Here is a 26,598-nt window from a genome sequence, read left to right as displayed (position 1 = left end):
GTTCAAAATATATATTACCATTGGAAATATGTTTTTTTTGTGTCATAATTCTTATTTTCAAAAGTGTTCCACGTGTGTATGCATGGTTAGAGCTTTTTGACTCGTTTGCAATATTTTGTCTGTAAGTGCAAGCTGTTGTCTGTGTCTCTATTGAAATATTAAAATATAAATGTATTTAAAACTTGGTCGATGAGGAATTGGTACGTCTGCATTACAATGGCATATAGCACATGTATGTGTATTTAATTCAGGGGTGTCCAAAATGTGGCAGGGGGGCCATTTGTTGTGGAAAAAGTTTCTGGCAAGATTAAAGTAAAAAAAATATATGAATAAAGTCATGATCACAAGAAGAAACTTTGAAAAATTGAAACTGTTGAAAAATTCAAATAAGAAACAGCAGAAAGTCAGAAGTCAAAATATTAAGAGAAAGAAGGAAAAAGGCGCAATTTTATGAGAATTTGAATTGTACGAGAATGTCATTTGTTTGTAACAAGGTCAAATAATTTTAGTAGCAAAAAATTGAACTAGGAAAGAAAAAAAATGTAAACAAAAACAATAAAGTTGCAATTTTTGGAAAATTAGATAAGGGAAAAAAGTTATAATATTATGAGAATATAGTCAGAATATTATGTGAATAAATGTGATGATTTCATCAGTTTCTAAACTACACTATAGAGCTGATATGCATCTATTTTTCTTGAAATATCAATACTGTAATGTTGGGTCAGGCGTGCAGGCATCAGACATTTGACCGCAGAAACAACAGGCTTTTATTGCAGGTTTGAATGACCTCACAACAGTCACAATAATCCCTAAAAAAATAAATGTGAGTTGCTGTTGCAGCAGCAATCCACAGCAAGATGAAATATAACCCTGAAACTCAACTCTGAACACTCAATGTCACTTCCTGTCCACTCACGCTACTTCCCCGGGGAACACATTTACAGCAACACACACCGAGTCTGCATGAGTCTTATTTATGTCTTCAATGGCTTATTTAATCCTATGATGTCTACTATTTTGGGTTATATGAGTGAAATTGATTATAGGGATGTTATTCCATGTCTAGAGGGCTCTATTAATGTAAAAAAAAAGTTTTTAAAAGGTCATTTGTGACTGGGGTGTGTTAATAAGAGCTGCAAATGTGTTTCTATTTGGTGATTCTTTCTCAATAAGCGCCCCGGTGTCGGTCATATCGGAGTGTAACAGCCTAATCTTAGTTCGTCGGGAAGACGTTCCCTCCCACACACACACACACACACACACACAAACACACTAAAGCTGGCAGAGTCTTTGTGTGGTTTGTATGGCCTTGTGTTGTACTCTACAAAGAGAATTCCTCCTCCCAGTCTGCCCTTCAGTGCTTCAATATGCTGAATGAAGAGTGTCCCAGAAATAAGGCAGCAGAGCAAAAATAATACAAGGAAAAGATAACAAAATAAGCTGAAAGTGCTGTGTTGAAAAGGGAAATTAGTGTGGAAATGATGTCTGTGTTCCGTATTGTATTTCTTAAGAGCCCTCACTGTCAGAGCAATTAGTGTCTGATTAAGTTCTAATCAAAAAGAAATTAAAATTCATCAAAATTCTGTCTGGTTTCTGCCCTCCAGTCAGTCAGTGGCGTGAATTAAGCGTCTGTACTTTGTGTTTACTTCTTCATGCAATCAGTTAGAAAAAAAAATCAACGTTACGTAAGAAGAGACGAGGGTTTGAGGGCCAGCGGGGGCCAACATGCAGGAAGGACAAAACAATTTGACATTATGGGCTTGAAGCACTGACACATAGAAACACTCTCGTTATTAAAACAACATTTTCACTGAAGCACAGCAACATGTAAAAAGTAAAACACGGCCAAATAAATAACATAATAAATATCAAAGTTTTCATCATCCAGTCAGACGATGCTGGATGCTCGGTCGTCCACGCTAACTGGTGTATATGGTGTAACTGGTCAATAAAATCGGTCAATAAAAAAAAACCATGATGTAAATGTGCAAAATACACCCACCTGCCATATCATGAATATAAAGTACGACATAAGAGCTGTATGGTAATAATAATGCATTATTATCTCTGTTTATGGCTACAGCTCATCACTCGATGACACAAGTGTACCTAATAAAGTGTCTCATGACGTGGAGGTCCGCAGCGGTTAAGTTTAATGTGTAAAATAAACACAGATTTCCATATATACGTGTATGTACGCTATCTCGCAATAGTTTGTATTTTCAGTTTTTTAGTTTGTATTTAGACAAGCGTTGGTTTGAGGTCTTCCTTGAACACGACAGGATGTGGCGAACGATAAAGTCCGTAGCCTTCATACTCGCTGTCCGAAGAGTCCGAGGACGAGTCCGAGGTCAGGAGCGAGCCCCGCTGCAAGCAGGAGTCGCAGTAGGGTCGATGGTAGAAACCGTAGTCCGTCGAGCTGCTGGAGTCCGACTCCCAGTACCGGCAAGGGTCCGCCTCGTGTCCGTCGCCGCCCACGTCCACACCACAGGCATGTTCTGAAGCCACGCCTTCTTCACCCTGCTCCTGCATCTGGGGGGGAACCTGGAGGAGCGTACCGTCCGTTGTGACGCCCCCATTTAGCGGGACCCCTTCAGGGCGCTTGGTCTGCTTCCGGACCCCGCAGCTGTCCTTCACCCGCCTGCAGTCGGCAGCGTCGCTGTAGAAACAAGGTGGAGCCACACCTGGTCTGTGAGAATGGAAGGGTGGTCTGCGTTTCCTCATGGCGTAGGGGGAGATGCTGGGGTAGCGGAAGACCAAAGGAGGGTTCGGGGAGCGGGGTGTCCGTAGGGAGATGGGGGAGAGCGAGGAGTCCTCTGTGAATTTAACATGAGAAGGCCTCCTGGCCAAGACCGTGTCCACACTCAGTTCTTGGAGGATCTCTTGCAACTTCTCGCTACTAACAAAACCATTAGGTCTGGCGTTTGGTCCCGAGGGGGAGCTTGGACAGTTGCTGAAGGTTTCAAACTCAGAAGGGTTCAACAGTCCACGGGATTGAACAGAAGTGACAAAGTGAGCCGTCTCCTCTGCTGTCCTGAGTAAGCCTGGCGACCGGAGAACTGCATCTTCTGCAGCGGTCTTACATGGATCTGGATCCGACGCATCTGGGGGAGTTGAGACGGCGGCACTGGGAGTCATGGAGTCTGGTGAAGGTGCAATCTCAGAAGAGCCTGGACCATCAGCAGCCATGAAACGAGGTAAAACAGGCGGCGGCGGCGGCGGCGGCGGCGGCGGCGGCGGCGGCGAGAGTCTGGAATTGAGATCTCTCGGAGGTAGAGAAGTCGCAAAGTTACGGGACTGAGGTTCCGTAGTCTGAGTGGAGGAGGAGTGGAGGTTGGCGGAGTCCACGTCCTCCTGCTTCTCCGACAGCTGGCTGGCTGACACCAGATGTAGAAGCTTATCTTTGGCGTTGGTTACCTGCTCCTGCAAGCTGTCAATCACTGCATTCTTCTGCAAAATGGAAACACAAATTTCATTCATTCATTTTCTACCGCTTACCCTCACCAGGGTCACCAGGGTGCTGGAGCCTATCCCAGCTGTCTTGGGGCGAAAGGCGAGAGCCGATCCCAGGGCACATATAGACAAACAACCATTCACACTCACATTCATACCTATGGACAATCATTATTAGAGCCCTCTTAACATAAAATAACACCCCTATAGTCACCTTTACACTCCTATCACCCAATATAGTGAGTGAAGGAGGGACAGGGAGTGATGTCGGAGGTTCAGAGTTGAGTTTCAGCTTGACCTGGGTTACGGCCGCAACAGTAGCCCGTGTTTTTATTCGGGGTCATTGCGCCCGTTTGTGAGATCATTCTAACCTGAAATCGTTTTCATTCATTCATTCATTCATTCGTTTTCTACCGCTTTTCCTCACGAGGGTCGCGGGGGTGCTGGAGCCTATCCCAGCTGTCTTGGGGCGAGAGGCGGGGCCCACCCTGGACTGGTGGCCAGCCAATCCCAGGGCACATATAGACAAACAACCATTCACACTCACATTCATACCTATGGACAATTTGGAGTGGCTAATTAACCTAGCATGTTTTTGGAATGGGGGAGGAAAGCGGAGTACCCGGAGAAAAGGAAGCCGCCCTTATTGGGCCGACATGGAACACAACTCATGTGGTTATTAGGGTACCTCGTTGAGCAGTTTTTTCATGGAGTTGTTCTCCCCCAACAGGAAGTAGATGTGGTCCTGGCTGTAGACCGACGCCTGGCTCTTACTGGGACTGCTGAAGTACTTGGCCATCTGACCCGGGTTGCTGTGGTCCTCTTCAAAGTTTCGCCACTCGGTCAGCTGCGAGTACAAATGAAACATGTAGTACACGTAGGAATACAACATGTTTACTCGTGTGGGATCTGTGTGACCAGGCGTGTTCCGAGTGGATCATCTCATGAAGGAAGTATTGCATTCCTTCATCCTAGCATAAACCCACCAGGAGACACTAAGTGGCTTGTAAACCTGTTAGCAAGAACCCGCATACTTTTGACTCATAAACCTTTGCAGCGTGAGTCAGCCTCCACGCCATGTCAGGTGGAAGTCATGTGACCAACTGACATGTCTGCATGTGCCAGCGTCTCCTAACCTGTGCTGGAGGTGGCGAGGATGGAGGAAGACTGCTCTAAGATCAAGATGGCCACCAGGAGACGTTCCAGGACTAAGTTGAGGAATGTTGGTTCCTGGCTGATCACCCTGCAGTTGACCCGTGGGTCCCGGAGGAGGGGTGACGGCCAGAAATGCCCAGCAGGAAATTCCACCCAACCGTATGTTTACTGACTAAGAAAGCCTTCAGAGATACTTTGGAGATTCTTTCCTCATATCGTTGCAGCTACATACATTTATTTTATTCATTTATTCTAAACATTTATTCTAAATATTGTACAATGCAAAAAATAAAAAATAAAAAATAAAAAATAAAAAATAAAAAATGAAAAATAAAATAAAATATTAAAATAAAAAAAATTACCATTACCATTACCATTCATAGGTATTCATAGGTATGAATGTGAGTGTGAATGGTTGTTTGTCTATATGTGCCCTGTGATTGGCTGGCCACCAGTCCAGGGTGTACCCCGCCTCTCGCCCCAGAGACAGCTGGGATAGGCTCCAGCACCCCCTGTGACCCTTCGTGAGGATAAGCGGTAGAAAATGAATGAATGAATGAAGTTGTGGTGAATGATGTTCCACTCCAGACCAGTAGGTGTCGGTATTGCACCTCCCCTTCAGTAGTAGGCTACAGTACCAGTACTAGGTAGGCTTCAAACAAGAAGTAATCAGTAATATTTCACATTTTCCTTTTTGAATGAATACTTTCATGCATGGTACTTCAATGGCTGCCTAATAAAGTACTTTTCCTACCTGAGGTACAAACAGCATGCAGTTAGTCGCCAGCGTGCAGATGAAGATGGCTCCAGCCACGGTGCTGTAGACCAAGTTGGGCCAAGCCTGCATGAAGATGGACACGGGGACCACCACGGTGGAACATAGCGTCACCAAAGTCACGGCCGTCAGGATGGTGGGAGACTGGTTGACTGGCGGGTGGCTGACGTTGCTGGTCAGGCCGGCTAGATATGTCCCGTAGAGAAGGAGACAACCCTGAGGAGATAGGGGGGCCAAGAGGAGGTGATGGAGCATGTGGTTGGTCATGTGACATTTTGGTTTTGGGGCTTTGCCGTGTCTTCAAACGCTGCTTTGTACTTGTACTCTTGTAGATTTATATTCTATACTCTTTTGAGTACATCAGAAGGTCACAAGGTCACGGTCGATCTTGTGTCGCAATAGCTGGTGTCACTCGAGGAGACGACGTACCTTTTTAACAGCTATGATGGTAACCCACAGATGCGAGTACGCAGACGAACAGGACTCAAGCTGAGACAAAGAGTAGAAGATGTCTTTCTCCACCATCTACAACAGGAAAAACAACCAGGTATTCCACTCCTAATCCTATGAATAAAATCAGGAAGTGGAACTTTTGCTGTTCTTAGACGTACCTTAACCACGGCGCCCAGTGATCGAGAGCAGAGGATGGGATCAGTGAGGTTCCAGGCAGTAAGAACCAGCAGGTCCACCAGGATCAGAAGGGCAACCATGGCCATCAGCTGAATGTCACGGATGATCTACCACAGGAAGACCATCAGGGGAAAATACGGCACCGGTTACAGGAGAAGAAATATTCCTGGGTGTTTTTGTCCATTTAACACATTTAACATCCTCGACATCCTCCCACTTGGGAATATCATCCGTCCTCATGGCCTCAATTTCCACAGCTACGCCGATGATGTTCAGCTTTACATCTCCACCACCTCCATCAACTCCAACATCTACTCCGCCCTCACCAACTGCTTAACTGACATCAAAACCTGGATGAGACCTCCATCGCTGCCTTCATGCTCTGGAACCTTGTACTTCAGTACGTGACAAAAAATAATAAAAAATACAAATAAAAAATATTCCAAAAAAATTACAAAATATTTCAAAAAATAAAACAAAATTTAAAAATATTTTAAAAAATTATAAAAAAAATTAAAATAAAAAAATGTATAACTATATTAGGAAAGCAGGAAGTGAACAAATGTAAGAGTTAGTGATTGTAAAAGTACCAGATGGAGGGGTAGGATTTAATAAGCTTTGCTTCTTCCTACTCCTTTTGGACATGTGGAACTGGGAACTGATTATGGGATGCACTCAATTGGAATCTGATGCATGTTCAAATGAAATAGTTTTTAGAAAACATGACAGATCTCCCTGTCCTTGTACCACGTTACAATGGAGACACTATAAAGTCTGCCTAGCAACAAGTGGCTTAAAATGACGTGGATGAAGAATGTATACGCCCAATAAAGGTTGCTCAACAAAACTTTTTCTGTTTCAAACCAAAAAAGTCATAACTTCATGGACATTTAAAAAAAAAAAGAAATATCAATTTAGGTGCATGTGATCCAAATAAAAGTCCAATTGTGCCTACCACTCTCTTGTCAGGAACCCTCTGGGTGAACACCCTGTAGAGCCTCCAGGTCTTCCCCAAAATAGGCCCAAAGACCATGGTGCTGCCGAGACACAGGGTCCAAACCCGAGCCTGCGGGAATAGAAAGTCACATGCCAATCAAACAACGGTAAATCCACCCATAAAATGCAGACGCAGGCAGATGGTACGTGTAGGACCGCTGTTGACGCTTCCATCTGCGGGTGAGGTCGCCCGTCCACGGCGAACAGGAAACCGCTGCTGTAGGTCAGGACGCTTCCGAACAGACTCAGGACGTTGAGGTTGGGGCTGGACATCTTCACGATCCTAAAGGCGGACAAATCAGCACATGTGCCGCATGTTGCTACCCACGGAGCCGCCCTGTGCAAGATACCTGTTGTTCTTGAAGCGCAGGGTGAAGAGCAGGAAGCAGAACGCCAGCAGGATGCCGCAGGAGAGCAGCGTCCACACCACGGCGCTCAGCACGGGCGAGAGGGATCGCCTCGGCGGATCCACGGTCATCTGAGAAGATGGGTGACGCAAATATGGCAAACACGTCCAAGTGCCGCATCGTGAGTACGTAAGTGGGCGGGATTACCTGACTGAGAACGCACAGTCTGTCCATCACGTCCACGCTCTCCTGCCTGCTGAGGCCCGAGTGGATGAGGCAGTGCGCCGACTCACAGTGGAAGCTGCAGTTCCACTCAGGCTCCATCATGGTTGGCCTGGTCAGTCCACTTTCAGGCACACACCCTAGTTCAGATGGACGGGATCGGGATGGAAAGCAGAGCGGAATATTAAAAAAACATTTATGACCTTTTAAATACGTTTTTTCATGATTAGAGCCCTATAAGCATGGAATAACACCCCTATAGTCAACCCCTATATGGACAGGAAGTGATGTAAGGGCTTCAGAGTTGAGTTTTAGCTTGGCTTGGGCTACAACTGAAGATCAAGTCTGGTGCTTGTGTATCCCAGCGGACAATACAGTAGCATTACTGGCATCTAGTGGCCAGTGTATACATCTCATTGTAACGTCTTTAAGTGTATATTCTGAATGCCTGATATTTGTCGCGCTAACCACTCGACCACCGTGCAGCCCACAACAAAACGTGATTAATAGAACTTTAACTGTAAGACATATTGATAAGATAAGACTGTTGATAAATAGTATGTGATAATAATATCATCACATGGTTTGTCTGGTATCAGGCCCGGTATCGTGACCCCGCGTGCCAGTATCAGCCCGAGACCGAAGGTCTGATACCAGACAAACCATGTGATAACCTATAAATATCAGTGAAAAAGTACGGTATCGATATTGGCCGATAAAATGGATTATCCAGAGCAGGGTCACTCACATAAAGGGGTGTTCAACATGCGGCCTAAGAGACATTTGGCGTTTATTATTGGCCCGCGGCATCATGTAGAAATAGAAGAACACAAATCAGTTCCCAGTTCCACATGTCCAAAAGGAGTAGGAAGAAGCAAAGCTTATTAAATCCTACCCCTCCATCTGGTACTTTTACAATCACTAACTGTTACATTTGTTCACTTCCTGCTTTCATAATATAGTTTAAGGTTTATTTTGTTTTTTTTAAATAATGTTTAATAAACATTTTTAGCTAATTGCTTATTTTTAGCCTTACAGATAGATAGATAGATAGATAGATAGATAGATAGATAGATAGATAGATAGATAGATAGATAGATAGATAGATAGATAGATAGATAGATAGATAGATAGATAGATAGATAGATAGATAGATAGATAGATAGATAGATAGATAGATAGATAGATAGATAGAATGTACAGTGTAAACAGTAATTTGGCCAAATCATTTAGAATAAATAATAATTATTGAAAGTTTACGAGTAATATTTAAACCAAAGCAAAAAGAAACTAAATGAAATGAATGAAAAATATAAAAGTCCTTTTTTTTAACGTAGCCCCAGGCTGGAAAAGCTTTGTGCACCCCTGGTGTATCAACCGCAACTCCAAGCAGTAATAATATTGAAACGAAGGCCGCAAACGAGGGAAAGCTACGCCGGGTGGCACCTGTGGCCGCAGGCGTTTGCAGGAGTCTTGCCCGACTCTGCAGCGACATGTCCATGATGCGTTCATGTGCTTGGAAGGAAGATGAGCTGTGACTGCTACAATGCAGACAATGACTCAGCTACATCAGGTTGAATCCAACTTCGGCATGAGCAACGCCATGTGAGGCATCCGATGTCTGGACGCTGTGGAAATGACGAGGGAACGCCGTTTATTCCATCTATGCTTCTTATTGCATTTCATCTTTTTGCAGCGCTTTTTTGCAGCCAACCTCGTAATGGCTGCTTAAATAAATTGAATATTTGCATTTAAAAAACTCTTTACAACCTGCTAAATACGTTGTTTAGCATTATTAGAGCCCCGTAGACTTGACATAACACCCCTACAGTCACCTTTACACTCGTATTACCCACAAAGTAGCATTCCTCACTTATAAATTGAATATTTGTATAAAAAATAACTCTTTACAACCTGCTAAATACGTTGTTTAGCATTATTAGAGCCCCGTAGACTTGACATAACACCCCTACAGTCACCTTTACACTCGTATTACCCACAAAGTAGCATTCCTCACTTATAAATTGAATATTTGTATAAAAAATAACTCTTTACAACCTGCTAAATACGTTGTTTAGCATTATTAGAGCCCCGTAGACTTGACATAACACCCCTACAGTCACCTTTACACTCGTATTACCCACAAAGTAGCATTCCTCACTTATAAATTGAATATTTGTATAAAAAATAACTCTTTACAACCTGCTAAATACGTTGTTTAGCATTATTAGAGCCCCGTAGACTTGACATAACACCCCTACAGTCACCTTTACACTCGTATTACCCACAAAGTAGCATTCCTCACTTATAAATTGAATATTTGTATAAAAAATAACTCTTTACAACCTGCTAAATACGTTGTTTAGCATTATTAGAGCCCCGTAGACTTGACATAACACCCCTACAGTCACCTTTACACTCGTATTACCCACAAAGTAGCATTCCTCACTTATAAATTGAATATTTGTATAAAAAAGAACTCTTTACAACCTGCTAAATACGTTGTTTAGCATTATTAGAGCCCCGTAGACTTGACATAACACCCCTACAGTCACCTTTACACTCGTATTACCCACAAAGTAGCGTTCCATAGAAGACGGGCCTTAATGTTCTTTTTGTGCGGTAGTGGTTTTGGTCTTGGAACTCTGCCATGCAGGCCGTTTTTGAACCCTGAACCCTGACCTTAACTGAGGCTATTGGATGTTGTTGTGGGGTCTTTTGTGACCTTTTGGGGTCCTTTTGGTTGGCCGGCCACTCCTGGGACTGTTCCATGTTTTTATCATTTTGGATTATGACTCCCACTGTGGTTTGCTAGAGTCCCAAAGCTTTTCCAGACTGATAGAAAATGAATGAATGAATGAATGAATGAATGAATGTCTTAAATGACTTCTTTATTCTCCGTTCATCTACTATATTGGATGACACAAGTGTAAAGTTGAATATAGGGGTGTTATTTCTTATCTAGAGAGCTCTAATAAAGGTAAAACAACTTAATTTAGGTTGTAACTACAAAAATAGGGTATGAGTATCAGAGTCCAGGGTGGACCCCGCCTCTCGCCCCAAGACAGCTGGGATAGGCTCCAGCACCCCCGCGACCCTGGTGAGGATAAGCGGTAGAAAATGAATGAATGAATGAATGAATGAATGAATGAATGTATTAGTGTTAAGGTGGATGGGAGGACTCTTATTTATATGAGAAATATTGATTGTTTTGCATCTCCGTTACAAAATGAAGGCAAGCGTGACCTACTTCTAAAATATTTACGGTGTGGAAAGAACAATGAAGCCATCATGGAAACGTCTGGGGTTCCTGTTCATGTCCTTTTCGTCACTTTTCCCAGTGTAGATGGGACTTCTGCAAGCTTCCTGCAGGAAACCCCGCTAGAAGGAGGCATTTCCTCTCGTTTTAAAAAAAAGTCTTCTGGCTGCGGAGTAAAAAGAACAACAAAAAAGACTCACCCCCCCCCCCCGTAGAGGTCAGGGAAGGTGGGCGAGAACAATGTTGGGGTTTACGGGCATGTTAGGACTCTTAGCTGGGAATAAAGAACTCAATAACTTTTCCATCCCAAGAATACTCCCGTATTGGAATTGTCCCACTTTTGGGATGAAGATTAACCGTGGCTCCCGGCCTGGTGTAAATCCGGTTTCAGAGGCCAATAAATGACGCATTCCTCGTCGGCCGGCGGCCCCGCTATGAGTTTATACTTTAAGCCGAGTTAGAATGCAATTACTGGCCGTAATCTCAAGGCGCATGGGGCATTTTGCAGCAGTAGCCTGAATTGGGGGGGGGGGGGGGGGCACTTTAATGTGATGAAGGCGCTGCAGTGTAGCACGTTAGCCGCCACATGCGCCTCTTTTTTCCTGCTTTTGACTCGTCTCCGTTGGGGATAGCCGGGGGACCATTTCGGAAAAGTGACAACAATAATCCCTTTTTAATGTTTAACTTTTTATACCTGACTGCCGCGCCCCGCCCCTCCCCACTTTTAGCATTGTTTTAGCTCTGAATGAATGTATGGATGTTGTACTTGAATGCATCTTTTACTCTGTTTTTATTTCTTTTTCTCTACTGTAAAACGTCTTTGAGTACTCGGAAATATACAAATAAAATGTATTATTATTATTATTATTGAACACACGCTAACATTAGCGTTAATCAGTCTCCACTTGACTTTTCTATCACTGCCCTCAGTCTCCTTTTGGATAAACGTCACAAATACAATATCATCACACATGCTAACTTGCGCTTTGCTACGCCTCAGCTTCCAACGTAGCAGTAGTCGTTTCTTTCAGCGTTTTTTTTTAAATGTGTTCATGATTTTGGGGTTATTTATTTATTCGTCAAAACGTGCATAAAATGATATTTATTTATTATTATTATGGGAATAAGGCCTGAGAAGAAAATTATAATTTTTATTATTATTATTTATTATATTATTATTTAAGAAGAAAGTTGAAATATATAAAAAAAATCAAATCCTAGCAAAAAACAGTAAACAAGAACAAAGATGGAAGTTCATACCTAAAACTATAACTATAACTTCCTAGCATATCTATGTGTTGCTTTATTTTATTATTATTATTTAAGAAGAAAGTTGAAATATTAAAAAGAAAAAAAATTCAAATTCTAGCAAAAAACAATAAACAAGAACAAAGACGGAAGTTCATACCTAAAATCCTGGAAATATATATATATATGTATAACTTCTTAGCATATCTACGTGTTGCTTTATTATATTATTATTATTATTTAAGAAGAAAGTTGAAATATTAAAAAAAACAAATTTTTCAAATCCTAACAAAAAACAGTAAACAAGAACAAAGTTCACACCTAAAATCCTGGAAATATACGTACTTACTTATACGTAAATATATACTAACTTCCTAGCATATCTACGAGTTGCTTTATATGAAAGTTTGCGTTTGCGTCCACACAATTTGGATGATTAAAATGTGAAATATGGGCTCTATGGTTAATAATAAAGTCCTGACGACGACCGTGGAAGGAATGAATTCCTACATTTCATGGAGAAGACATCTAAAGGACCTTGGCTGTCCTATTCTGGTGTAGTTTGGTTAGCGTCTTCTTCTATCGAGCCATCCAAGAGCGGGTGAAGAGCGACTACAACCAGGAAGTGGGAGTATAGGAATAAATACCTCAGGATGATCCCCACGTCTGCTTCCATCTTGAGCAGATGAGGACTTGTCATCTGGAACGTCAGCTCCAACGTCGGCTCCTCACACTTTTCCATAAGAAGAACCACACGCCGGCTCCTATCAGGAGAAGCTCACCACAGAAACACTTTTCATTAGTGAGCAGGGAGGTGTGTGTGTGTGTGTGTGTGTGTGTCACAGGAAGGGTGTGTGACGCTCACACACACACACACACACACACACACATTCCCAGCCAACAGGGTGGAGAGAGTGATGTCCCATATGCTACATGAGAGTGGTGACAGGGTCCTCAAGGGACGGGGTGCCACATTTGGAAGTGGACAGTGAAAATAAATAAAGTTGTTTCAATGGAAAGGTACACACACACACACACACACACACACACACACACACACACAGACATATTTGAAAACTTGTTTGAGAGGTATCAAGGTGTTATTAAGATGCCACTGAGATTTACAATACAAGCCGACGTGCACGCACACACACACACACACACACACACACACATCATTCCTGATGAGGGTGCGACACCCACCGTGTCTCCTGGCCGGAAAACATACACTACACTTGGAATACACTTTTCAATTCTTACTCCATTTTGGAGCTGAAAAGAATACTACTACTACTACTACTACTACTACACACACTCCCAACATTTTATGGAAAAATTCTCATGTTATTCTTGTGTGATTTGTAGTATTTTTATTGTCATTTTTACTATTATGTCATATATGTAGGTTTGATCATATACTGTAGCTGTACGGGGGGGGGGGGGGGGGGGTGAAAAAAGGTTTGCCCCCTTTCTGATTCAAAATTAAAAAAAAAAAACAACCTTAAACTATATTATGAAAGCAGGAAGTGAACAAATGTAACAGTTAGTGATTGTAAAAGTACCAGATGGAGGGGTAGGATTTAATAAGCTTTGCTTCTTCCTACTCCTTTTGGACATGTGGAACTGGGAACTGATTATGGGATGCACTCAATTGGAATCTGATGCATGTTCAAATGAAATTAAACCATTACCATTAGCATTAGCATTACCATTACCAAAACTACAAGAGGAGACCAAGGTTTGAGGAGCTCCATGGGATCTGATGACAGGACGTTGGTGCCCCACGGAGGAACAAAAGGAGCGTCTTGTAACGTTCCACTGAGCGCGTGTGGCAGCAGCTATCACGTTGCCTTCAGGATCAGGTTCAAGAAGCCCCGGCAGGGGCCCTGCTGTCGCCGCTCGTCCAATTACCACGCTCACGTTACCAAGGGTTTGAATATTTGATTCAAAGAGGAGGACATGTTCCGATGCTGTAGCTTTCTAACCAGGTAAAAACCTTGACAATAAAACGGACAGCTGTATTATTCCTGGCAGGCGGCACCTCCGCTGCTTCCTGCCAGCCTGCCAGCCGTGCGTCAACATGTGGGCACACGATTGACTTCAATTCAGCCCCAAAAGGCTTTCTTTCCAACATACTTCCATGTGGCAAATCCTAGTTTGGGCGCGCCTGTCAGGTTGCTATGGACTTGGATTAGCAGCATGAAGCACACGCTGGGATCAGGGAAAGGGTTCAAGTCCCTCTGTCACCTTACTTTAAAACTAAATGCTTTTGGATTGGATGGGGCGGGGTTCACGTATTAGAAAAAGAAAGAATGAAGCCGTGAATTTACGATAACAAACAGGCACAGTCACAACCGGCATTGCCTGAGACAGCTATGAAAAGGGGGGGCCTATGTGTCCTCTGGCCTTGGGCAAAGGTAATATTAATAATTCATATATAAACATTAATAATACAAAAGGTTTGCTTGTAAATTAGCAACTTTTTTCTCATGAATTTACGACAAAACAATGTAAACTTTTTTTTCTTGTAAATTTACAAGAAAAAAAGTTGTAATTATAAAGTTGTAAATTCTTGAATTTTTTCCTCTTAAATTTATGACTTTTTTCACATAATTTTACGATTTCTTTCTTGTAAATTTATGATTTTTTTCTTGTAATTTTCCTCCCTACATTTATGACTTTTTTTCTTGTAAATTTACAAGAAAAAAAAGTTGTAATTTTTTTGTTTGTTCTCGTAAATATATTGTTTTTTTTTTTTACAAGAAAAAGTTGTAAATTTCGGAGAAAAAAAATAACTAAAAACTTCTTTCTAGGAAATTTATGACTTTTTTCTCATAATTTTACAACTTTTTTCTTGTTATAAACTCTTTTCTTGTACTCTTCCTCCCTCCATTTATGACTTTTTTCCTGTAAAGTTACAAGAAAAAAAAGTTTAAAAAGTAATTTTTTTTCTTGTAAATTTCCGACTTTGTCCTCGTAAATATCTTAGTTTTTTCTCAGAAATTTACGGGACAAAAAAGTTGGAAATTTTTTTCTTGTAAATTTACAACTTTTTTCGTCCTTTTTTCTCATAATTTACGACTTCTTTCTTGTACATTTATGACTTTTTTTCTTGTAAACTTATAAGAAAAAAAGTTGTAACATTTTTTCTCCTAAATTTACCACAGTTTTCTTGAATGTTTGTGATGTTTTTCTTATTTAAAAAAATATATTCTGACTGCCAAAGACACTTTTTCTTTGCAATATTGTCATTTTATTTTTTAATAAAATGTCTGAAAAGTATGACTTTGTAATGGAACATTTTTTTTCCAATAAGAGTTGGAATTTTTTGGATTGACTTTTTGTCCATAAAAAAACAATCTTCAATCCTTCAATATGAGTTTATTTTGGTAAAGTCTGCAGTATTACCGTTACTGTATTCCCCAATAAATTGAATCATGGTATTCACTGGAGTGCGTTGTTCCCTCCTGCTGCCCAGATTTGGAGGATTAGCACAGTAACTCTGCAGCCTCCAAAGTGTTCATTGTCTGGGCCGTGCTGGCTGTCATGTGTAAAGGCTCAGCCGAGCGTGTAGTGTAAATTCACTGGTGTCACGTGGGAGGCTTTTGCATGGATGCTCATTCATGTACTCTGAAGCCTGACCGCAAGAGGCTCAATTCCATAATACTTTTGGAATACGGTAGAAAAAAAGCGCATTGGCAAGAAACAGGGAAACGATGTAGCAAAAACACTTTTGCAAACGTTGTTTCATGTTGAAATACTCGGTACATGTAGGTTTGCTGGTGTGCGGGTTCGATGGCGGGTCAACTATACAGGGACAAAAAGAAACAACCTCCAGCAAAGACTCAGGAAAGTGTACAACAGTGAAAAGAGACCAAGACTCCTCGGAGCGGGGAAAGTGTTTTGGCGAGTGAGCATACTTCATATGCAAATTTACTCCTTCAACAAAAGGTTGCGTTGGTTCAACACACAAAAACAATCCATTTAAAATGCATGGCATTGCGGGGTTATACAGTACACGTATCCTGCTGGCTAGCCTCCAACTGGTGATGATACCGCATAACGTGAATGCCTGCAGGCCTTTTTTACACTCATTGGATTGAATAAGTTGATTTATTAATGATTATTTTGGCATGTCTGTCACACGTAAACGTTTCAGATCATCAAACACATTTAAATATTAGCCAAGGACAACATAACTGAACACAAAATCAATCAACCAAAACCGACACGGCCCTTTGTGAAGTCTTCCAGGTCCAGAAGCAGCAAAACAGCCACAGTCCGTCACACTACCACCACCATATTTTAGTTCAACTCTTTTCAGACCACAGAGTATTTCCCCAAAGATCTTGGGTATCATCAAGATATTTTCTGGCAAAAGCGAGAATGTTCTTTTTGTTTGGTTTTGGTCTTGGACCTCAAGACCTTAACTTTGGCAAGTCAGGCCTGCAGTTGTTTGGATGTTGTTGCGGGGCCTTTTGTGACCTCTAGAATGAGTTCTCGCTACGCTCTTGGCGGTCATTTTGGTTGGGAAGGTTCACCACTGTTCCATGTTTTCGGCATTTGTGGATAATGGCTCTCATTGTGGTTTGCTGGAGTCCCAAGGCCATGTAGGTTTGTTTAATAATGTAAAAATGATTCATTTATAAACTGAATTATTTGTTCAGTTGTGTTGTCATTGATAATAAATTAAAATTATTTTTATTGAATTATTTTTTTATAATTAATTTTAATGAAAATTAAAATGTCATTTTATGATTTGAAACATTTAACAAGGACCGGCTGTCTTTGTGAGCGGTCACTTGCCAGCCACTTAATCGGATTTGTTGATTGGACGATTTAGGGTATGTAGCATAAAAGTGGTTCAACAAAAGAATTTACAGTAAGGTCAACTCAAATGAACCTTTTGATTTCAATTAGAAGAGATTTGGCCTGGTTTTGATCTCAAACACACACACAGAACTACACACAAAATGTTCCAAAACTGTGACCACCAACCAATCCCAGAGGCATATACAGTGAAGAAAATAAGTATTTGAACACCCTGCTATTTTGCTATTTCTCCCACTTAGAAATCATGGAGGGGTCTGAAATTTTCATCGTAGGTGCATGTCCACTGTGAGAGAGATAAACTAAAAAGAAAAATCCAGAAATCACAATGCATGATTTTTTAACAATTTATTTGTGTGATACAGCTGCAAATAAGTATTTGAACACCTGAGAAAATGAATGTTAATATTTGGTACAGTAGCCTTTGTTTGCTATTACAGAGGTCAAACGTTTCCTGTAGTTTTTCACCAGGTTTGCACACACTGCAGGAGGGATCTTGGCCCACTCCTCCACACAGATCTTCTCTAGATCAGTCAGGTTTCTGGGCTGTCGCTGAGAAACACGGAGTTTGAGCTCCCTCCAAAGATTTTCGATTGGGTTCAGGTCTGGAGACTGGCTGGGCCATGCTAGAACCTTGATATGCTTCTTACGGAGCCACTCCTTGGTTTTCCTGGCTGTGTGCTTCGGGTCGTTGTCGTGTTGGAAGACCCAGCCACGACCCATCTTCAATGCTCTGACAGAGGGAAGGAGGTTGTTCCCCAAAATCTCACAATACACGGCCCCAGTCATCCTCTCTTTAATGCAGTGCACTCGTCCTGTCCCATGTGCAGAAAAACACCCCCAAAGCATGATGCTACCACCCCCATGCTTCACAGTAGGGATGGTGTTCTTCGGATTGTACTCTTCATTCTTCTTCCTCCAAACACGCTTATTGGAATTATGACCAAAAAGTTCTATTTTGGTCTCATCTGACCATAAAACTTTCTCCCATGACTCCTCTGTATCATCCAAATGGTCATATGCAAACTTAAGACGGGCCTTGACATGTGCTGGTTTAAGCAGGGGAACCTTTCGTGCCATGCATGATTTCACATCATGACGTCTTAGTGTATTACCTACAGTAACCTTGGAAACGGTGGTCCCAGCTCTTTTCAGGTCATTGACCAAGTCCTGTCGTGTAGTTCTGGGCTGATTCCTCACCTTTCTTAGAATCATTGAGACCCCACGAGGTGATATCTTGCATGGGGCTCCACTCCGATTGAGATTGACCGTCATGTTTAGCTTCTTCCATTTTCTAATGATAGCTCCAACAGTGGACCTTTTTTCACCAAGCTGCTTGGTAATTGCTCCGTAGCCCTTTCCAGCCTTGTGGAGGTGTACAATTTTGTCTCTGGTGTCTTTGGACAGCTCTTTGGTCTTCGCCATGTTACAAGTTAAAGTCTTACTGATTGTATGGGGTGGACAGGTGTCTTTATGCAGCTAACGACCTCAAACAGGTGCATCTGATTCAGGATGATACATGGAGTGCAGGTGGACTTCTAATGGGCAGACTAACAGGTCTTTCAGGGTCAGAATTCTAGATGATACACAGGTGTTCAAATACTTATTTGCAGCTGTATCACACAAATAAATTGTTAAAAAATCATGCATTGTGATTTCTGGATTTTTCTTTTTAGTTTATCTCTCTCACAGTGGACATGCACCTACGATGAAAATTTCAGACCCCTCCATGATTTCTAAGTGGGAGAAATAGCAAAATAGCAGGGTGTTCAAATACTTATTTTCTTCACTGTATAGAATATGAATCAACAATTGACAAATGATTCTACATAGATCAGTCTTTTAATTATTATCGTGATCATATACAAATTAAAGTCATACATTTTCCGTATTAAGTGCAAGCTACTTAAATATGTAGTCACTTTTAATCATTTGTATCAAAGCACTTACTAAAAAGTTGACATAAACATGATATACTTTTTGTATGATTTAAAAAAAATAAAGAAAAGCACTTAATCACATATGATGAAAAAATCCTGGTAATCTTTGTCACATTTTAGGGTGCTTTGAAAGACATTAGTAAGAACCTATTCCAGCCTTCGGGTGCCACTGTAACATTTAACATTCTCACGTCTAACACATCTAACACGTCTAACACGTCTAAGTCAGGACTCATCCCTAAAAGGATGCAGTGGTAGGAAAAGGTTTGGGCACCCCTGGTCGTTCTCAAGATGCTCCTTATAAATATATTTTATATTATAAATGGCTGCTTGTTTGGATCAGCAATTGCAGTTAAATATGTCATATAGCAGACAAACACACCCATTTTTTGTTGGGGTGCCCAAATTTAGGCACCTTTTTTGCACTTTCCGTAAATCCTATCAAAGTCGACATCGATGGCTGTATCGGTCTGCTAAATGATATATTAAAGTAAAATGGCCGATCCCAACAAGTAGGGATTTAGAAAAGGAAAATGTTGAAAATGATCAGGGGTGCCCAAACGCTTTCATACCGCTGCACATTGTGATTTGTAAAGTACTCGCATTGCACGAGTGTGTAAGCACCATACAGCGTATCCCTGAAGAGAAACACTTTCCACTTCCTGCAGGTTGCATCCAGTATTGAAGGCCACTAATAAAGAGTATTTCCCTGTATACTGTATATACTGTGTATACTGTGTATACTGCGTGTGTGTGTGTAGATGCACGATTACTAAAGAGTTCAGGCGCTTCTAGCCAAGCAGCACCCTCTGCAGGCGGTCGGCGGGCACGCTGTTCTCGTCCTCCGACTCGGCGTCGCTTTGAGGGTTGGAGCTGCACGGCGACGTCGTGCACTCCGGGGAGCAAAGGTAGTGCATGAGGGGCAGCCGGTACTTGCCGCAGAAGTCCACAAATTTTATCTGGCGTACGCACGAGTCGAAGTACACGCCTGCGGGGAAACATCAGATCACAAATATTTTTTCTTGTTGTGAAGGTTGTCAACTTTTTTATTCTACTTTTCCCTCCCTACATTTATGACTTTTTTTCTAAATTTACAAGAAAAAAGGTGTACATTAATGACTTTTTTCCTCCTAAATGTATGACTTTTTTCTTGTACATTTAGGACTTTTTTTCTTGTACTTTTCCTCCCTGCATTTTTTATTTTTTTTCTTGTACATTTACAAGAAAAAAAAAAGTTGTACATTTACGACTTTTTTCCCTCCTAAATTTATGATTTTTTTCTCAGAATTTTACAACTTCTTTCTTGTAAATTTGAATTTTTTCTTATACTTTGGTCCCTAAGAAAAAAGGTGTACATTTATTACTTTTTTCCTCCTAAATTTATGACTTGTTTCTCATAATTTTATGACTTCTTTCTTATAAATTTATGACTTTTTTCTTGTTGTAAACTTTTTTCTTGTACTTTTCTCCATATATTTATGACTTTTTTCTTGTAAATTTACAAGAAAAAAATGTGTCAAATTGTTTTCTCGTAAATTTATGAATTTGTTCTCGTAAATATATGACTTTTTTCTCATAAATGTACAACTTTTTCTCATAAATGTATCCAACACTTAACTGTGCAAGCAATGTTTTAAGTACTTTTTAACATTACTACATGTCATACAAGTGTAAAAAGAAGTTAAAACTTACCTTTCAATGTCAAGTCATAAATGCTTTGACAAAGACAGCAAGGACTTGGGAGGCGAGTGGCGTTTCCATGACGACTAAAATCAGCAGTACGTGAGGTTTCTCTTTTTATTGTTCTCGATGGTTGCCGATAAAGGTACCGATGGCTCAGTACTCACGCGGGTTCCACTTTCCTACATGGCCGTAAGATCCACTTCCTGTTTCGTTGTTATTAAAATAAGCCTCTACTTTGGCCTAATTCAACCGCTGGCATGTTCACTTCAACATTTGCAAGCGACTAACATTTTTTTTCATTTTGGATTCCTACAAACAGCAGAGCACTTGTCATATAGAAGATCTTTGACTTGCATTTTGGCAGGCGGCGCATTACAACAGCAAAGCACTCCTGTCATATAGACAATCTTTTACTAGTGTTTTTGTTGTCTTTTGCAGCAGATGCTTCATAACAGCTGAGCGCTCCTCCCATAGAGGATCTTTGATTGTTGTTTGTTTGTTTTTGCAGTATGCGCTCCTGTCCCATAGAGGATCTTTGATAGTTGTTTGTTTGTTTGTTTTTGCAGTATGCGCTCCTGTCCCATAGAGGATCTTTGATAGTTGTTTGTTTGTTTTTGCAGTATGCGCTCCTGTCTCATAGAGGATCTTTGATAGTTGTTTGTTTTTGCAGTATGCGCTCCTGTCCCATAGAGGATCTTTGATAGTTGTTTGTTTGTTTTTGCAGTATGCGCTCCTGTCCCATAGAGGATCTTTGATAGTTGTTTGTTTGTTTTTGCAGTATGCGCTCCTGTCTCATAGAGGATCTTTGATAGTTGTTTGTTTGTTTTTGCAGTATGCGCTCCTGTCCCATAGAGGATCTTTGATAGTTGTTTGTTTGTTTTTGCAGTATGCGCTCCTGTCCCATAGAGGATCTTTGATAGTTGTTTGTTTGTTTGTTTTTGCAGTATGCGCTCCTGTCCCATAGAGGATCTTTGATAGTTGTTTGTTTGTTTTTGCAGTATGCGCTCCTGTCCCATAGAGGATCTTTGCAGTATTACTTAAAGACTGCAGCTCACTCTTGTCATATAGAAAATATGTGAGGAGTGTGTTGCAGTAAAACCAACTAAAGCGGTTTGACTAATAAATATATTATCTAAATATAAATATCTAAATATAAATATATATTCTTCCCACACTTGGATGACAATGAACAGTGCTAAAACGTTACTTATCACATTGCCTGTACGTTTGTCAGGTTTTGATGCTGTAACGGACGAATAATGGCTCTACGAAGAGGAAACGGATTGTGTGGTTACCAGCACATTTGGGGTTGGGACACTTGCTGGCCAGTTCCAAGTAGTTGAGCAGGTTGGAGGGCAGGTCACGTGGCGAGTAGGACATGTTCCTGCTTTTAATGGTGCGCCCCGCCAGCTCCAGCAGCGAGGGGGGGTCGTAGGTCATCTCTTTGACAAACCGCACCACCAGCGGGTTGCCGCGGAGGCTGAGCTCTTGCAGGTGCACCAGGCTGAGGATCTCCCTGGGCAGGTAGGTCAGCAGGTTGTTGTGGAGGCTGAGGGAGCGCAGCGAGTGGAGCCTGAGGAAGACAAAGGCAAAAAACGGAGTCCGTGTAAGATGACAGCGACTTGGCTGGCTGATGGGGGGTTAGATTCCTTACTACCTGGTGAGCTGTGGTGGTACGCTTTGGATGCGGTTGTCACACAACACCAAGTAGCTCAGGTAAGGCAGGTTGGCAACTTCTGGAGGAATGGCCGTGATGAAGTTTCCACCCAGATACAGAAGCTCCAGGCTGGAAGAGGCAGGAGAATCCTTTCTGAATCATTTGACCATAAATATGTATATATTCTTGAAAAAAATTATTCAATATTAACATTTTAAAGCGTCTCTCGAACAAAATTCAACCACCACATTATCAATAATTTAACTTGAAAAATATGACTTTTGGGATGCACGAGTGGTTAGCGCGCAGGCCACACAGCTAGGAGACCCGAGTTCGATTCCACCTCCGGGCATCATTGTTTCTCCGGGTACTCCGGTTTCCTCCCACATTCCAAAAACATGCTAGGTTAATTAGCCACTCCAAATTGTCCATAGGTATGAATGTGAGTGTGAATGGTTGTTTGTCTATATGTGCCCTGTGATTGGCTGGCCACCAGTCCAGGGTGTACCCCGCCTCTCGCCCCAAGACAGCTGGGATAGGCTCCAGCACTCCCTTGTGAGGATAAGCGGTAGAAAATGAATGAATAAATGTTGTTTTTTTCTGGAAAAACAATACAAATTAGCCCAATATGTGTATTTATTTTTTTGATTTTTATGTGTTTGTTTGTTATTTAAGTTTTAAGTTTTTTTTTTTACTTTAGCTTCAGGGTGGTTTTATTTTTCCTTTGCATCCAACATATAGCATATTAATTAAGCATATTGCCTGGGTGTATGCACTGCAATAGTTTCCCCACTAGATGGCAGTGTGACGTCACAATGGCATTGCAACTAGCTTGTGTGGAATTTCTATAATGATATTACATTTGTTTACAATCACTGATAAATCAAAGCAGAAGTCCACTGCCTGACCCAGCATGTTAACCCCAAATAGTAAGAACGTTAGGGTGTACACTTGAGTCAAAGGGCCAACTGTTCGATGGCGGGTATTTCTAGAGTCTTCAAGGCAAATGAACAGACAGCTTCATCTCTGCATGTGTAAGATAACAAGATAACAAGGTTGCACACTCAGCAGATGGAGATGGCTCAGCGGGCAGGTAGTCAGTGAAAGTCAGCAGTCAGGCTCTCCGCCTGCAGGAATTGATGACGAGGCAACTTTGACACAAAATGTCATGCTGTCCTAAACTACAGGATGGCAACTGTGGCCGTGGATGCTAACGTACCATTTTCACATATTTTTTTTTTATTGTGTCAAGTTGAGTTGACCTGATGCAACAGTGGCTTGATTCCAAGTGGAGCGGCCTGGTTGACGCCCCCTTTTTACTCCTGCAGTCGCCAGTAAAACTTGATAAGACGTGGAGGTTTGAGCATTCACCCTACACTGGGTCACTGACACATGCTACTGTTAAACTAGATAGGACATTGTTTATGCAGCGTTGGAATATAATCTTTGTATTAATTTGAATAATATGAATTTCAATCTTACAGAATGCTTCCGGCGGCCACAACAGAAATTTTATTTCATCAACGTTAACGACAGGATTTATGGTAATACTTTCGACGCATGCTTGAACTGGAAAATAGGTTTTATATTCAGGTCAAGATGGTTGATCTGATTATGTTTATTACATGTCATAATCAGGTCAGTCTTCTATCCTGTTATTGTCTGCTTCCTCTCATGACTATTTATGTGTTTCTTTTTCAGTCTGAACTTTCCACAAAAAATAATTGTTAACCGCTGCTGCTTTCCAGACGTGATCCTCCAAAATACACACAAGCTCACTTCTGTTTTGGGCTAAATATTGACATGTGATGTTAAGACACTGCTGTTGGTCTATTCTATATCACGCATCAACAATGCAGTCATGTGTGTCTTTACATTTCTGTTCAAATTACCAGGGCTATCTCAATACAATATTCATTCATTTTCTATCGCTTGTCCTCACGAGGGTCACATGGGGTGCTGGAGCCTATCCCAGCTGTCTTGGGGCGAGAGGCGGGGTCCACCCTGGACTGGTGGCCAGCCAATCACAGGGCACATATAGACAAACAACCATTCACACTCATACCTATGGACAATTTGGAGTGGCCAATTAACCTAGCATGTTTTTGGAATGTGGGAGGAAACCGGAGTACCCGGACAATTGATATTGATATTGTTATAGTAATATCACTTACATTTGCATAAGAGCACCAAACATGGGACAGTGAATGGTGGAAGAAAGTTCTGTTCTTTGATGAGGAAAAAAAAGGACCTTCCAACATCCATCATGATCTGAGGTGCTTTGTCCTTCAATGCAACGATGGAGATTCCGGATGTGCAGGGGTGTCAAACGGCAGCCGGCTATGTGGCAATGTTACAGGGGGAACCGAAGGCCCTCACCTGTGTGGTAATGACTGGCTTTTTCAACAGTACAACGCTGCAGTTAACAATGCCCGCCTGACAAAGGACTTCTTCCAGAGGAAGAACGTCACTCTTTTGGACCACCCTGCGTGTTCCCCTCATCTAAATCCAAGTGAGAACATTGGAACAAGGTTACAAAAGTGGACATGGGTTCCAGACGGTGGATGCCCTCTATGAAGCCATCTGCACCACCTGGAGCAACATTCCCATTAGCATCCTGGAAACACCCAAATTTTGAGGTGATTAACAAAAATGGCGCAGCTACTCATTCCTTTGAACGTTTTATTTTATTTTAGGGGATCTGTGTTTTTTTGAGTTATGGTTTTAAAAGTTTGATCATGTGATGAAGGGCCCATTCCACCTGAATGCTTGTTTACAATAAATCGCTTCTTCTACAGTTTTTCACTCATGTCTTCTTTTTGTATTTTTAAGCTCTACTGAGAAACACCTTAAGATCCAAAGGTGCCATTTTCCAACTGGTCATACAATTTTGATCAGGGATGCATTTCATAGTTATCTTACTTTATACCCCTGTATGGCAGTTAAGAATGTTTTAATGTAACCTAAAACAGCAGCGGTACAGTTAATAAATATTTTATGACGACCAAGCACCTGAACACATCACTCGTTTATTGCAGGCCAATACGTAGCTGATCATTCCATGAGTGTTCGTGGACAAATTGGCTTTTAACAAGTATGACCCTCTTCTCGGGTAAACTCGACGACCCGCGTTGCCATGGTGATGTGTCCCGCTTTTGTTGGTCGGGAGAAGTGAACATTGACATTGAAAAATCCCGAGCTGTAATTGAAGTCACCTCGCTGACCCATAAACGCAACATTTCTCGCCCAGGCCTCAACCAAAGCGTTTACATTGAGTCAATATCGATAAAATTAGTGGAAATAATGACGTTATGTAATGCTCCACAAGCTATATAATGTTACATAAGGTTTAGGGACCCACCTGACAAGATTTTCGATCTCAGCGGGGATACTTTTCAGTCTGTTCCCACCGAGTGACAGCGACTGCAGCCGCCGTAGTTTAGTGCACTGCAGCGGGATCTCTTCGAAGCGATTCCCGCTGAAATTCACCACCTCCAGCTGCATGGAGCCGAAGCCTTTGGGGAGAGAGACCTCGTCCAGGTAGTTGTTCTTGGCTATGAGGGTCCTCAGCTTGGCCAGGCGTGTGATATCCTGGCTCAGTGTCGACAGTCCATTGTTGCTGATGTCCAGCAACTCGAGGTTGTAGAAAAAGGTAACCGAGGAGGGGAGCGAGCACAGCCGGTTGTTGTTGAGATAAAGCTGCGTGGTGTTCCTCCTCTTCTCGTCGCTGACGCCGTCCACGGTGAAAGTGCTCAGGCTCAAGCGGGAGTAGTCGAGCACACAGTCGCTGGCTATCTCCATTTTGGGGGAGTGACTGAGTCAAGTCCGCGTGGAAGTTTTCGACAAAGTCAACCTCGCTTCAGGACTCGCCCGTTAGGCTTTCACGCTACACACGACTCCTCGCTCCTTCTGACGACATTTAACCGCATTCCGCTCTTAAAATCCACCCATTTTATGCCATAATACGTCAGCTACAAGGCTTCACGCGTGCGACGTACCCCATTTTATACAGCTCCTTCAATGCAGCGCGAGCAATCCGTGATTGGATTATTATTTACACTAGACCCGCCCTACTCGCTCGCTATTGGTTTCTCCGTCTGTCAAGTGACAGTCGATCGTTTAGAATAGTGATGGGATTTCCGGCTCTTTCGGAGAGCCGTTTTATGACTCTCGGATCACTCAAAAAGAGCTCTTTCGGCTCCCCGATTTTTTTGGTTACTTGAATTGTATTAAGGAATTGTAAAATTATGTGTAGAATGAATTCATGATGTACAAAACATGTACAAACATGTGTGTGGTATGACACGTGATTCCATATTAAAATTCAATATTTTCATAGTTAGATCATAGAAAACTTCTAAATATATATATTTGCATTATTAGAGTCCTCTCGGCATGAA

At 41.8% G+C, this 26,598-nt stretch overlaps 2 protein-coding genes across 2 annotated transcripts; both read right to left on the bottom strand.

The window, feature by feature from the left end:
- Nucleotides 1-755: 755 nt before the first annotated feature.
- On the bottom strand, nucleotides 756-13,370 carry gpr156 (G protein-coupled receptor 156). The gene is made up of 10 exons (XM_058082848.2): nucleotides 12,736-13,370; nucleotides 7,567-7,721; nucleotides 7,363-7,490; nucleotides 7,160-7,295; nucleotides 6,972-7,082; nucleotides 5,998-6,123; nucleotides 5,816-5,911; nucleotides 5,366-5,602; nucleotides 4,145-4,303; nucleotides 756-3,453 (listed from the first exon to the last, which is right to left on the bottom strand). Exons 2-10 carry the CDS (start codon nucleotides 7,684-7,686, stop codon nucleotides 2,245-2,247), a joined length of 2,322 nt encoding a protein of 773 aa, XP_057938831.2. The 5' UTR covers nucleotides 7,687-7,721; nucleotides 12,736-13,370; the 3' UTR covers nucleotides 756-2,244.
- Nucleotides 13,371-18,716: 5,346 nt separating this feature from the next.
- lrrc58b (leucine rich repeat containing 58b) lies at nucleotides 18,717-26,242 on the bottom strand. The gene is made up of 4 exons (XM_058082760.2): nucleotides 25,560-26,242; nucleotides 22,199-22,327; nucleotides 21,837-22,114; nucleotides 18,717-19,846 (listed from the first exon to the last, which is right to left on the bottom strand). Exons 1-4 carry the CDS (start codon nucleotides 25,997-25,999, stop codon nucleotides 19,650-19,652), a joined length of 1,044 nt encoding a protein of 347 aa, XP_057938743.2. The 5' UTR covers nucleotides 26,000-26,242; the 3' UTR covers nucleotides 18,717-19,649.
- Between the last annotated feature and the right edge of the window lie 356 nt (nucleotides 26,243-26,598).

This window comes from Doryrhamphus excisus, linkage group LG12, assembly GCF_037039965.1.
Source record: "Doryrhamphus excisus strain RoL-2023G ecotype Guam linkage group LG12, RoL_Dexc_Guam_v1.1, whole genome shotgun sequence".
Lineage (NCBI taxonomy): Eukaryota > Metazoa > Chordata > Actinopteri > Syngnathiformes > Syngnathidae > Doryrhamphus > Doryrhamphus excisus.
This window is presented reverse-complemented; position numbering and strand designations above follow the sequence as displayed.

What these genes read in the sequence shown, in the direction of transcription:
- gpr156 (XM_058082848.2), bottom strand. Translation starts at nt 7,686, where the DNA reads ATGATGGAGCCTGAGTGGAACTGCAGCTTCCACTGTGAGTCGGCGCAC. An exon ending in CTGCGCTTCAAGAACAACAG is followed by an intron (nt 7,296 to 7,362) that starts GTATCTTGCACA and finishes GTCCGCCTTTAG; the next exon opens with GATCGTGAAGATGTCCAGCC. An exon ending in TGAAAAAACTGCTCAACGAG is followed by an intron (nt 3,454 to 4,144) that starts GTACCCTAATAA and finishes TCCATTTTGCAG; the next exon opens with AAGAATGCAGTGATTGACAG.
- lrrc58b (XM_058082760.2), bottom strand. Translation starts at nt 25,999, where the DNA reads ATGGAGATAGCCAGCGACTGTGTGCTCGACTACTCCCGCTTGAGCCTG. An exon ending in GTACCACCACAGCTCACCAG is followed by an intron (nt 22,115 to 22,198) that starts GTAGTAAGGAAT and finishes TGTCTTCCTCAG; the next exon opens with GCTCCACTCGCTGCGCTCCC. An exon ending in TCCCAACCCCAAATGTGCTG is followed by an intron (nt 19,847 to 21,836) that starts GTAACCACACAA and finishes GTTTCCCCGCAG; the next exon opens with GCGTGTACTTCGACTCGTGC.